Source organism: Temnothorax nylanderi, unplaced genomic scaffold (genome assembly GCF_030848795.1).
Source record: "Temnothorax nylanderi isolate EJ_2023f unplaced genomic scaffold, tnyl_v1.0 TNYL_tig0219_pilon, whole genome shotgun sequence".
Lineage (NCBI taxonomy): Eukaryota > Metazoa > Arthropoda > Insecta > Hymenoptera > Formicidae > Temnothorax > Temnothorax nylanderi.
Window position 1 is genome coordinate 197,525 of NW_027249281.1, and position 14,848 is coordinate 212,372.

The 14,848-nt window shown below is 39.0% G+C and overlaps 1 protein-coding gene across 3 annotated transcripts in view; it reads left to right on the plus strand.

Moving 5' to 3' along the window:
• The window catches only part of Tei (irregular chiasm C-roughest protein teiresias), a 140,270-nt gene that overhangs the window by 61,966 nt on the left and 63,456 nt on the right, over positions 1 to 14,848 (plus strand). For all 3 annotated transcript variants that reach the window (XM_071717634.1, XM_071717632.1, XM_071717633.1), the window contains exons 6-7: positions 573 to 695; positions 12,829 to 12,975. In XM_071717634.1, coding sequence (XP_071573735.1) covers positions 573 to 695; positions 12,829 to 12,975 — 270 coding nt within the window. The remainder of the gene's footprint in view (positions 1 to 572; positions 696 to 12,828; positions 12,976 to 14,848) is intronic.

Genomic DNA, 14,848 nt, shown 5'->3' on the forward strand with positions numbered 1-14,848 from the left:
ATTCAATCTGCAGCAGTAGCCGATAGATCCGTACGTAGAATCTCTCTCGTACAAAGAATGACTTTCGAATGCGTAGAAATCAGATTACATTGACCAATACATTTCAAGATTACCGCGGAAATCTTATTCGGAAATTGCGAAGTACCGAGTTCACAGACTTGCTATCGTCCGCGAAATAAGATTGCAATTCGCAATTGTTGTGACCTTCTGAATTACTTATTAAACGACTGTTTTTATTTTGAATTTCATTATAGAATTCATTTAGAATTTTAGATGAATATTACGCGAAAGTAGGGCAAGTTGAAAATAGAAAGACTCTTGTATTTTCTGCAATTTAGATATCTACGATGTCGTATTTCTTTTCAAGATAGTTTGAGATTATGTTTCAAGATAGAATAAAGAAGGTGGAATAAAATTGTACTTTATGTCACTTTAATTCGATCTGCTTGCGGTGCAACAATGGTCCTAATGTCTTTGATTTTTCTTTCCTTTTTTTGGTGTTTCTCTGTGATATCACAGAGTATATCGACCTCGTGGCATTGACACTAATTGTCACTTAATACCTGTTTCAGATACTCCATCGTTCGCGATAACGCGTTTACCTGGTTTTGGAATTCCGATCGTCGAGGGGATGTCTGTCAGCCTGAAATGCGAGGTAGACAGCAATCCAGCCAGTACTCCAATTTGGCAGCGCGGTAAGTGGCGAGCGAAAAAAAAGGAATGGAATTCGCGCGCGCGCGCGCGCGCGCGCGGTGCGTTTCGTCTGGTTTCTCGAATTGGGCCCGGAAGGACAACTAACTTACTAATTTAATCAAGTTTAGATACGTTTCGCGCAAAGCAATCCTGTGTAAAAATATAACATTTTTTGCATGCTTTTTAATTTTTAAATCGTGCATTATGCGGAATAGAAAGAAGTATGTTTTATTATTTATTTGATACTTATTTTCTTTTTTATTTAGTTACTTTCTTAGTTTTTGTTTGGTTCTTTATTATGTGAAAAAATGAAAAATTGCATTTCTTTCAACTAACGATGCAATGACACTCGTTATTCATGCTGGATTATTTGCAAGGATATTGAATGGATTGTATATTTATTCATTCCGAGCCATGCGTATTCATCACAATCAACATAAAATATATACATAAATAAACATATTCATAATTTACTTGTAAGTTTTTAGGAAAGAATAGTTTGAAGGATAATTAGTTAATATAAATAAAGTAATTATAGTTAATATAAATAGAGATTAAGTTGGTAAATCAATATCGTTAATATCTTTTTTTTTTAATTAATTAACGCCACTTGTTTCCTCGCACGAAGTTCTAGCGATCTCAAAACAGACCGTTATAATAAACGTATTATACGTTTATTATACACATATCACGTTACATTTTATCTTTCATTTAAACTCTACCATTTGAATGGCGTGGAGATTAACTCTTCTCAGCAGTAACGTTATCCGTATTTTCCACGGTGGGTAAATTTTTGGCGATTTAAATACGTCCGGTAATGAGATTTTTAATGAGTTACCGCCGCTACAAACAGCCCCTTACCCGAAGCGAATTTCAACCTAGTAATTTACATCGTACGTAAACAAACGCGCCAACTATTTATTAATTTCAAATAGATTTTACCTTGATAAAATATGAAGATATTGCCGGCTTTTATGAATTCTCGAAAATTCAATAATGCATGTCACATGTGAATTAAGATAGTTATTTTTAGATATTCTTTCCAATCCCAAACAAGTTTTTTATTTTTATATAAAATTAAAATCTGAACATTGGTTACGATTAGATATATTCAAGACTGACTGCGATAAAGTTGATGAAATAATGCACAATAATCTTTTATGAGATCTTTAGCAGGAAAAACATCAATTACGAGCTAATCGAAGAGAGAGAATTTTTTAAACCAAAAGTAGCAACAGCGGAAGCTTGAAAAGAAATTCAACCTTTTTTTAATCATCATTCTTTCTAACATTACTCGAAAGTTTACGACTTAGAAAGGGTGCTTTCAGTATGTCCCGTATACATATATGTACAACATATATTCGCAGGCAGTGTTTTGGCAGACGGCGAGTTGCGAAGCGCACGTGCATTATTTCGTGCAACTCCCCATTCCCTATACAGCTAGGAAACGCGTCACGTTGTAGGTAGACACGTTAGCGCGGGCACGTGTAACGGCAACGTGAGCATAATTTAATCACTGTAAACAGGCACTTGGATGGGATGGAATCTGATGCACATGACCCTCGGCGTAATATCGGCCTCGTAATAACTCTAAAGGAGATGTAACTTATCTGTAAACGCGCGCGTCAATGCACTGATAAGCGTAACACGGCTCTAATTGAATTATCGAGTTATCCTCTCGCGTTAACCCTTTCTAAACAAAATGTTCTTATCGATTCGCGAAAAACGCGGCTTATGTGATGCGCGTGTAATCACAAACTAATAATGGGATCGTAAAAATGACTTACTTGATTAAATTTGTATCATTATGAGGAGAATTTGGTTCTTCCTCATGTAAAATAAATGAGCTAACAATGCGATTGCGGTATTGAAATTGAAAGACTAATTGTGTAGATAATAGAGAACGTGAGCTGACAATTATATGCGAATTTTACTATATATATATATATATAGTTATACGTACATATTATAATATAATAATTATCGCATGGCGCGCAAATAATGTTTCGAAGTAATAATATTGTAAGCGCCATTCTTAATGTATTATACCTTGCAAAATGCACTCTCTATAGAGCCGGAGACTTTCCTTTATTTCCATGCGAAATCCGCTATAACGTAACAATCGCGCACTCATTCCTCGAGAGAAGTAATTCTCGCGTAATTAAACCATTACCAACGATATGCTTAGGTGAGTCAAACGCATGTCGCCGCTCGCGGCATAATAACGTCGTCCTTAGCTTAGGGGTTTGAGGAAGACGAGGGAGGGTTCCGAAGTTCTCTGCATTCACGCGATTTCCGTCAACCTTGTCGTCTCAGCGTCTCACCTCCCCTAAATCTCGGGGATCCCGGGCTCGAGAGTCGGGGCGGGAGGTAAGGTGGTACATCCCATAATCACATTATTACGTACCGCAACGGGCGCGACAACTCTACCACACAGACGCCGGCAGAAATCGGGACAATGGACAACCCCACGCCGTCGCCGGTCCCTTTCATCCCGGCAATTCTCGCCGGCGCGGCGCGGCGCGCTTTCATTCGGCTCCCGATAGACAGGTGTACGCGCTCGATATTATCCCCGTCTCGATGCACCACTACACGCGGCTGCAAGCCGCGCCTATTTCCGCACTGTAAATTTCGTGCCGGCGTTATATATAAAGGGAGACTTGGCGCGCTGCGGCGCGGCGCCGCGCCGCGCGCCTCGTCGTGCCGTACACGAGCAACGTCGAGGAAGCTGTTACGCGACGCGTGATATCGGAGCAGCACGTTGCTCCATCTAATCTGCCCTATTGGCCGACACTTGTACGAGAGAAAGAGATAAGATAACGGGAGCGATTACGCGGATACATCAGATGCGACGTGAATGCATCGCAATGTCCCAGGAATCAGAACAAAGGAATTGTGTATCTACTGGTTAACAATTGCAATAACTTATTGTTTTATTAACATCAAATTGAAATATATTCCATAATGTACTTTTCGTATATGTATAAATGTGCATATATACTCTTACAGAAAGAAACATTATTTATGTGTAGAACAATCATGTGTGAACATTGTTTTTTTATTATTTAAAACGTGAATAATATCGTTCCTTTATATTTGACATTATAATTAATCAAAATGCAACTTGTGGTAACCTGTGTGTTCCAAAAAATAAAATATTTTGGATATTGTAAGGAAAAAGTCATTCTAAAATATAATTGAGCTTATTTACTTCTTTTCTAGTATTTAATAACAATAATTAATTTAACAAATAATTTCTATATATATAAAATGGTTGATCCTGATGAAGATGAGTAACAATATGACACCGTAACGACGGATTACATAGCCTTGCACTTAAAATGTAAAGTAACTAAAGATTATCGTGATTTGCAGCACAGAGTGTTTCGCGTTATAATTAATTCGTATTAAAATTTACAAAAAGACGAACGAAAGGGGGTACTCAGACGCATAGACTCATTACCATTTGGCTGTTCTTTGTCGTGGGAGAACTCACCGGCCGCGGCCGCTTCTATGGCCTGATAAATATTTAAAACTGTCTATAATTCCCTCCTTCCTGTGAGCAGTTCCTGAACGTTTCATGGCACTTTTAATCCCACCGTTATTTCATATTCCAAGCTTAATCTGCCTTATCTCCCCCAATCGGGGTGTTCATTGATTGGAATAAGCGATATAAATCCGCGTTCCGTGAGAAATTATCATCGTAGCGAAGCAGAAGAAATAAAATTTCTACGGAGCAAAAAGATATAATTGACATCATCTGAAAATTAACGATGAATAAACGTGAATTGTGAAAGAAGAAATTTTTATACATTATACATATTTTTTTTATCAAAGACATCTGATAATTTTACTTCAATTTCAATGGGGATTAAAGATTAATAGTGCAAAGTTAAACTGCATGCACTAAATGGAGATAATAAATAATTATACTTTCTTTCCGTTGCCACATATCGCTCATGGCGCTTCACCTTGGTTACTTTATTAAGTTAGTGACTTTCATGAAGCAATCTCTCAACTTGATGCCTTCAGCTAATGGGGAGTAAAGCAGTAAAATTTTAATAATCTCGCTGATTTTATATATTTTCCTAAAGATCCCGTTTATATAATTCATAAAACCGCACTCGATTGGTTACAGGTAGTGTGATCAAAAATTAAAAAATTTTTAAGAGTGTAACTTAAAAAAATATAGATCTATCGAAGCAGAGCTTTATCTTCCCTTTAATTTCACAAAGTATACTTTTATTAGTAGCAGCAATTCAATTTGGATTACTGCAGTTAAGATATTAATATTGAAAATAAAAAAGCAGTAGGAAAAGATAAAATCTTTGGGCGAAAGAAAACTCTTTTCAAAGAGGTAAAGTCCGAAAAAGGGAGATGCTCCGTCTAAGATACTCCGTATACGAATCGCTCATGAAAAACACAGCAAAGTAATTTCGATAAAGTACATCGGCTGCTGCCGGATATCTGCTTTCAGCTTCGCGTGCGGAAAGCAATATTATCCACGTCATCGTTTTTCATGAGTCGTATAATTTTGCATAATGGACACCGCGTAAACACATACGTCCATCAAAGAAAGGCGCGCAATAACGTTTATTTTTATGAACCTTTCGCCAAGAAAGTGCGTAGGTATGTGAAAAAATTGTCTTTTTAGCAGCGATGCATCATCGCATAGCTATGAAATGCAGTGGCGCATATTTATACACTTTAAAAAAATGCTTCAAACTCAATACTATTTAAAAATCAGTAAGCTATTAAAATGATTTTTATCTCGCAAAGAGTCGATACCATTTTTATTAATAAAGAGATACGCATAAAAATCGGCAGAATTTCAGAAAACATTCGTTTATTATGTGTGTATTTTAATGGTCAGACCATGGCACGCTTTACCAAAAACGTTTTGCTGTCGTATACATAACGAAAATATGGAATCGCATGAAATCCAGCACTATAAATTTCACAATACGCCGTTGTAGTCACGGTATTAAATTTCGGTTACGTTATATCCGTGTCACAAATACGGCTCTCAATATACATATACAACCAGCAAAAATCTGTTTACCCATTAAATTCCGCATATTCCGTGTTCCGTTATCGCCCGGGTCATTAGCATAATTAAATTGCATAAAGCGTCGTGTATTACGAGATGTTATTACACGAGCCGGTTTGCTCTAACCAGCCAACTATATTTTTATTAAGCCAAATTGAATCCCGCTCGGCGTTACCAAATCGTATATCTCCATCCACTCTCCGCCGCGATTTCGAAACCTTTTTCGGAATTAAGGCTCCCGCCCCGATTTGGATTCTGGAACAGGATTTACGGTGTATACACCGTCGTTCGTGGATCGGTAACGACGTTGCTTTTTAGCCGGTGCGGCGAATAAAAGCTCACCGCAGCATAATTTCCTTTATTCATCGTCAATCAGCGCGGCTTGAGCCGGGTAAGATAGGGAGAACGGGGGCCGCGGACGAAACGAAGAGAACGAGAGGGATTTCCGCGCGGAGTTCGCCGGCGAGACCACTTTCTTGATTAGACCGTACCGTTTAAGCGGGTGAACCCATTACATTCGTTAAACGTACTCGCTGCGCCGACCAACTTTTCGCCTAGGTGCATCCCGTCCCGCGCCAGGGTACTGCACTACGCGAGTCAGCCGCTTTTGCCATGCATTTCACTTCCCCGAGTGAAAATCGGAATCGCGATTTCTTGCTGTGAACGAATCGGGCAGGTGTTGATAAATATTTAAAAGCGCGCCACCCTGCATTCCGGAAACGCGAGCTGCATTGCGCTTCGACTACAATATGGGAAATGGATGATTTTTTCCGCGCATCACGCCGATCGATATATCTCGTACTTTGATTCGATTAAAACGCAAGATAATTTCAAATGGATCCTGTCCTTAATCTGCGTTACTCTGCGCTAAGTAGTTTCTTTTTGAAGTAAAGCATTAATGCAGAATATAGAGTAATAATACCAATAATTCCGATATTAATTATATCATTTAGCATTAAGCATTAATTATAGCATTTCACATACAGCGTTAATAATATCATTCAGGATTAATTATATTTATATTATATCGAAAATTCTCAGTGCTTAGTTTCGACAGACATTCAGAAAGAACTGAAACTATATTGAAATAGCTCTGTTTCGCTTTTATTCGCGGATATTATTATTCTTTCTATTCAGCAAATTCGCGTCGGTTATAATCAATGCAAAGAATCAGCTCGTACAGATCCAGTAATGGTCTCCACGAGAGCCAGTGCCGCACACGCCCGAGTGTTCCATCGAAAAAGCAACCTGAGTTTAACGCGGCCGATTAAATCGCTTTTCAACCAACTTTTTTAATCCGCCCTTCCACGTTCGTATTCTGCTCGTTAAGAAACACCTTTTTAATCCCCTTTACGTAGCCTGATCCGCGTAGTATTTACGCAAGACTGCCTTTTCGATCAACTTTATACGATAGGAGTGGAAATTACAATTTCTCTTGAATTAATCAGAAAAGCATGGAGAGGCACTCAAACGAGAAGCTCATTCGCGACGCAGCCCGCCGCGGCCGTCGCCGCCGTCCCCACCGCCGCCGCCGCGCCGCCGCTACGATGAAGTACCATCAGCCTCGCTGCTGGCGTAAATCACAATCGCGAATAACAATTTCGAGATTCGATAGAGATTTCGCGCAGCGCTCTATTCACATCTCGAGTGAATCACGATCGTCTTTCCGTCTCTGCGTCTTGAGTTATTTATTGTCCGTTAAAACTTTGAGCAAAACTATGCTTCCCTTGACGTACCGACGAAGTCGGTGCGATCGTGCGATGGAAGTGTCACGAAAATAAAGTGCGCGTTTCTACACTATTTGATATATATGAGGAGTCGAAAGACCTGTAAAAATGATTACGCTGAAAAGACGAAAGGATTTATAGTCAAATGTTACTGCACTTTCTGTTATTCTTTATGTCGCACGGCCAAGAATTATAGATTGAGAAATATGTTGTATAACGTTTATCCTTTTACAATTATCTGTGTAAATTTCATTATCATTTTCAAGCGAATTAATATTAGCTCTCTGTGTCGGCTTTAGAAACTTAAATTAATGTTAATAATATAATTTTATACTTTAATTAGGGAATTAACTGACTATTTGAAGCGTTAACTACTTGCCGCAAATATCGCATTAGAGACTATATAAATTGAACGACAAATTAATGCGCGAGTTCTTTCGGAATATCGATAAAAAGAATTGCGTTATCAATCTAGGATCTGAAAATTCGAAAAATTTGACTGATTGTGTAGTTGCGTTTATCTCGTTATTGAGTTACACAAAACGCTGAGAACAGCTGCAGCCGTCACTTTTCGCTGCGATCAGCCGCGTACGAGTGATAAGAACTATGATGGACGACCTGTTATTACCAAACGTCAGAAGGCACTGCGATTTCTACAAGAATTATTGCCAAATACTGCTCTAAAGTAACGGTTTAGCTGTACGTCTGACGTGCTGCGACTTTTTATACCGCGGATACTCTTATATCATACACCACGATAGAAGAATTAGGTACTTAATGGCCGCAGAAATCCCTAACATTTTTTATGTAACATTGTACGTGAAACATAAATTTGTCAATTTTTGGTATAAGTTCGCGACGCTACAACTTTCTTCAGTGTATCTATTTTAATGTAAGATAATAATTTGCCTATACGACTCATAATGATCAAAGATTAATTAATTAAAAATTAAACTTGCATATTACATTCACACATACAGCTATTCGCGTAGTAACAATTTTCCCGAATAAAAGCCTTTTTCGATTGATAATGAAATACTCGGCTGTCAATCGTATTACATTCGTGACATTAATTATTTATTTAATTTAATAATATCTGAAATTTGATTTCTCTTCGAGAATAATTCTGACCTCGCTGTTAAATTAATTAAACTGCCATGTTGCCGATATAGTCGTTTGTTCTGTGTGATGCTTCGGCAACGAATATCTCTGTGATCGCAGATCTTATTTGATATATGTGTGCTCCTCCAATTCTGCTTGCGACAGACAATATCTTTCTCGTGTCAATATTACTACAGTCGTGAGCAGGGGAAATCGTAGCCTTTTGTGCGAGGATGTATCGCGGATCGGTGAAATAATTTTTTTTTCTGTGTGCACTGGCTACGAAATAACTAGATTTATTAAAGTCGTCCCCGTCTTCGTATTACGTCCGGGCAGACTGTATAATTAATCGGCAGCCACGGGACGTGACAGAAAAATCGACGTCCCGTCGTCGTGACGGATGACGCCGCGCGGCTGCGACGGGAAGCGGCTATATGTGAGTTATCCTATTAAATATTCAATTATTTCTGCCTTCCACTTCTGACGTCTGGAATTCGCTCGGCGCGACGGCGCGCGCTGCGCCGAGCCAACGCCGCGCCGGCGGCGGCGGGGCCAAGCTTAATCCCTATTCATAGACTCAATCGAGTGATTTCGAATAAATCCTTCCCAGCCGTTCCGCGAGATCCGCTGCAATTAAAATACTTTAATATCCTTTGGAGCACGTATCCGCCCCGGGCAATGCCTTCGCCGTCCGCGAACCTTTTCCCCAAACTCGCTGCCGCCGCCGCCGCCCATTCCCAATTTCTTTTTGGTACGGTTACTCTTATTAAACGTCCCATTCCTTCTCGAGAAAGCACGTTCGCCTCTCGTTCAAAGCCTTTATAGGGAAGGCAAGTAAGGCAAATTCAGACTCTCCCGATTTCCCGTATTGCAACAAATAGTCGATTTCGCAATATGGCTTCACAAAGCCGGGATTCGCTTTGAGACTAAAGGGGAGTTTACACACGCAATGATTAGTGGCGCCAACTGACTGGCATTCATTGGCGCCAGAAACCGACTGGCAAACTCACGAGTGTTTACACAGTGATTGGCGTATAATATGGAAAATATTTAACATTTATTAAACACACAGTAAATGACAGCAAGCATATAACCTCAAATTTTGAGGTTATATGCTTTGGCCAATAACCGCCAGTAAACGCCACATTACTAGCGCCAGTATGTATTAAGTGTTTACACTTGCATTGTTCCTCAGTTCCTGGCGTTAGTCGATTGGCGCCACTAATCATTGCGTGTGTAAACTCCCCTTAACGAATGTTTAAACGATTAAGCTAGGAACTAAGCCAACAGGAACTATGCCATTCCCGGATGTGTAATTTGTGATTGTATCCAACGTGGTGGTATCCTCCGAACATCTTGCAGCATGTTGGGGAAACTTTCAAACAAAGGTCGAAGTAAAAACGTAAAAATAATTTATCATGGTTCTGTCGGATGATCTATTACGCCGATACATTGGACGCAGGAACATTTTGCAAGAAGAAACGGGAGCGTCAGCTGCGTGAAATCGCTTAAGGGAAAGTCGATCTTTATACGATTATCATTCGGAGGTGGAGCGAGGATATCAGAACTCCAATGATATATTCAGAATAATTCAAGGATACCGTTCCGAGTCCGTAATTTTATTAACTTTAAAGTCCGCGCTTTATGTCCTTGTATCCTTTTGTCTAAAGAAATAATTATCAGTTGCGGCAATTTATAAGTGTACTTATTACTGATGTTAGATTTTATTTCTTCAACTATATTATGTATTCTTTCTTTTTATTTGCCAACATGCCGGATATTTTAGCTAAACATTATTTAATAATATTAGCATTTTATGAGTGACAACATTATTTTTGATAAGGAGAAAAACAAAACTGGTATCATATTTTTTAATATTTTTTTATGCACCTTTTGGACAGTTTTTAATATTTTGGTTATGTAACAAATCTCCTTTGCAGTTTATACAGATCAGCATTTTATTCCTGTATCATAATATTTTTTAACACATATACGTATCATAATATTTTTCAACACAGGTATCTGTGTGATACGCGATATATGGAAGATCGGTTTTTGTTGCACGTCGCTGCGTGTCAATTTTTCGTTACAGCGTTTAGAAAATCGTGTACACTTTTTATGTAATTTGACAGGTGCGCTAATCCGTTACTAAAAAACAGGTGCGAAAACATGTACACGTGCTTTGTAACATGATGCGCCATGTCGAGAGAAATGCGTTCGTGCACTGACCAACTCCGCCCCTAGATTTAAAAAATCACACGGATATAGATATAATTGCCAATATATTTGCACAGAAAAATTGTAGGGCGATAATCTTGGTCTCGTTTGAAAGCTATGATTCTACTGCTTTCCAAGAGGGTCAGATTGTTTATCTCGGACGATTAGTTTGCGAAACATCGTAGGTTAATTACGAAAATAAAATTGCTTTTGTCACAAGAATCTTTATCGTTGAAAATCTTTGTCGTTGAAAATAGAAATCACCATATGTTTCAATTAATTTATCATTATTATTTTATGTCATAATTGTATATCTCAAAAAATCGATTTTTTTTTAATAAACGAAGAAAATTATTGGGACCTTAATACACCGATAAAAGCCTGTATGCGAAACACACTTATAATTTACCACGCGAGAAATTTTCATGTATTTAATTTTGGCAGGAAATTCTTCGTCCTGCATCTCAATTTACTTCGAGTTGGCTTCGTTTATTTCCCGGCCGAACTTACCACAGAAATGTCATGCTTTTTTTGGATCAAGTCACGGCCTGGCCCTATTTCATGCGAAACGGCGCCGCATCTCACGAAGTTCGCCAAGGATACTGTACCGTTAACACAATCGAGCATGCCTTGGCAATGTTAAAGGCGAGCGGTGTCTTTAATAGAATAGCCCACCACCCTTCCCGTGATTATGACTGGCCTATATAAAAGTTTCGCCACAAAACTCCGTCTGGCGATACATGGAATCCGCTCCTTCTCTCTTTCGCCTCCAGTCCTTTCTCCGATATCTTCCCGCATTCCTCGCCTCCTGTGTAATCCTCCACCTTTCATGTGAGTGTGTCTTCCGACTACGCTCTCTCTCTCTCTCTTTTCCTTTGTTCCCCAGGGTAGTTCCACATTCGCCAGAGCGGTATACTTTCAACTAGCCAATCCGACAGCTGCGTCGAATCCGCGGCTTCGCTGTAACGAGGTCGATGGTAGAGGAGAGAAGGGATGAGAGCGGTGATGGTAGAGCCGAAATAGTGGAGAAAGAAATAGGCTCCGGCTAAATGAAAATTTCGGCGATAAACGGCAAAAGAAAGGCCAGCGGGATTGATACCGGCTCTCTCGGAATCATTTCCACATTTATGAATAAGTTGAATGAATGTCCTTTTGGACTCTTCTTTTCGGTCGCCCTCCACAATTCAATTATTTTCTTTTGGTATTATAGCCATGGCACTTGCATCAGCAGTAATACATTTTTAATTCCATTGCAGTGAGTGATGTCGCGCTCTAAATTGCCGTATTGCGTAATTATCTTAATTATCTTGTGAATAATTTGAACGAGAAACATATGCCAGCTTTCACCTTTTCTCTCTCTTTATTTCTATCCCTCTATCTCTCTCAGACAGTTCGCCAATACAACTTTAAATCAATTATCCAAGAACATTTAATCACGAAAATGATATTTCATAATTAATATAATAGTGTTATCTAACGGGATGGACCACGTCATTTTAGAAACGCAACAATTTCGATAATAATATATAAGTAAGACAAAATCATTACAGGCCAGATTTAACAAGACATCATTAACATCTTTTATAATCTTGTCTAAAAGAATTTTTACGATCTAATTAATTATTTTTGTGTCTACATCTCTAATCCATGCTATCATTAATGAAGATCCACATGTCATATTCTGCCAAAACAATACATTCATAAACAAACTTTATGCACATTCACACAAGAAAAAAATAATCTAATAATTTTAAATCTATTAAGATTGTGGAATTAATTAAACTTTAACTTTTGATCCGCTTCCTCTTTTCGACGATTAATAACTAGTAGTTTCAAGTAATTAATGATCGAATTGCGTGCGCGGCAATTGTCTCTATGAAAAATGTCGCGAAATCATGAACAACGAGAGAAGTCGCTTGCAGCCGAGACTCGCTCGGCTGACGCGAACTGCGCGACGACGTTAACGCAAATCCGCGGACCGTGCGTGCTGTTTCCAGTGCGTTAATTCGTATATCCACCAGCTTTCCGCTTGTGTTTCAGACAATGGACCGCCCCCCGTGGAGCAGAGCGATGACGGATGGTTGAACTTCACAAAAATCACTCGGGCCGAGAGCGGCTGGTACAAGTGTTACACGCGGCATATGCTCGGCATTTTCACCAGCATCGGATATTTTCTCAACGTTCGCTGTGAGTAAATCGTTGTCACGCCACTTTGTCGCTTTCAATAGCGTAGGATTTCTCGCGCGGGATTCGAGCAGGAACGTCAAGTTAATAAATGTATCTCCTTTGATAAAAAAGAAAGAAAGAGTATTCTTTTGAAATAATTTTGGAGAAAGTTTTCATAATTTAACTTGCTAAATTGAGATTTCTACGATTTTTACGACGCTTTCAATTATTAATTTTTATAATCTTACAATTAAAATAATAGACCTTTGCCGGTAATATGGAACTATCGTGGTTGACAAAGTAATAGACGATATATTACAAAATGATTTAATTAAGGATATGTAGACATTTATTTTATGCATTGCTTTTTAAATAGCTACTCGACAGAATATAAAAGTTTTTTTTACAAAATTGCGATTATCAAGAATATGTTTAGATCTCTTATATGCAAGAGACAAATTTGTTTGTATTGACTATATTCTTGACAGTCCGTCAAGCTGTGCTTCTATCTTTCTATATGCATTTCTTTTTTCAAAATTAGTAAATTAAATGTCACGTAATGTTATAAATATGTATAAAACGACGGTAGCGCCTACGAAAGATAATTACGTCGCAGTGCATTTTTGGCTGATGTATTGTCTATCCCCTATGCATTTGATAGCGCTCGAAGAGACATTCCCCCTGATTCGGAATGCGAAGGGGGTCGTCGCTGCAGCCAATAACCGGATACCACAGTCATTTGTCAAGGGCGGAAACCACCGAGCCAACCGGAAATTATCCGTGCCCCGTCGTGAAAATTTGCAAATTTCCTACCTAGCCCCATTCCTTCCATCTTGCCATTATAACCAGAGGGTGATGCGCACCCTGCATCTCAAACCTGCGGCCCTCGTCTCTCCCCCATCCTCTTGTCTTCTATCTAGTTCTCTACTCTTCTCTATCACTCCCATTCCCGCCCCTCTCTCTCTCTCTCTCTCTCTCTCTCTCTCTGTATCTCTCTCTTTCTCTTTCTGCCCCTCCCCTTTTCTCTCTCGCGCTCTCTCTCCCGATCTCTCGTCTGCTCCTTCGACCGACGATGCTGGATACGGGCTTCCGAGCACCTAATCTCTACGCAATTTAGATGGCTAGAGAGCACCTATAAACCAACCATCCTCCTTCGTGGGAATTATCGATTACACTGCTACTATGTCCTGTTCGAATCTCCTCCTGGATTACTTATCCGCCGGATAACGTCAAGGCGGGTTAAACCGACGCGCTAATTTCGCCGGCTTGTAGACAGTCTACAGATAGGACGTAGTTTAAAGGGACAGGAGTGATAAGACCAGGGCTATCGACAGCCGAACAGATTTTTCTCGTGACTGTTACTCTCGTGTAGTATAGATGATGCAAACTTACATTATTTTTTTATACATTACATTTTCATGTAATATATTCATGTATACTCATGTAATATTCTATATAATACATGCTTAAGTATAATTGTTAATTTATTAACGTTAAAAAAAATTTATCATATATTAAAAAAATTATCTCTATTAAGTCCATAATAGTGATACTTGATAATGTTCAAACATTCGATTCAACAAAGCATCTTGGATGTGCATAATTCAATTAGTAGGAACACGAAAGGCATATCAAAGTAATTAGAGATAACGCGATCATAGACGGACGAGTATATGAGAATCTTAATCACCTTAGCGCACGCGAATCGCATTAAGATTTAAGACGATCACAAGCCACCACCGTAGAAGAAGAGACTTCAGATCAAATTTGGAGATAACGAGAGCCTGTTGAAGAGGGGAGTAATGCTGGCTGACGAAAAACGTCAAATTACCGGCCTGATTACCGAGCCTTCCGTTCTCTCCCTTTTCCTTTCCTCTGTTTGTTAAAGCGCCAC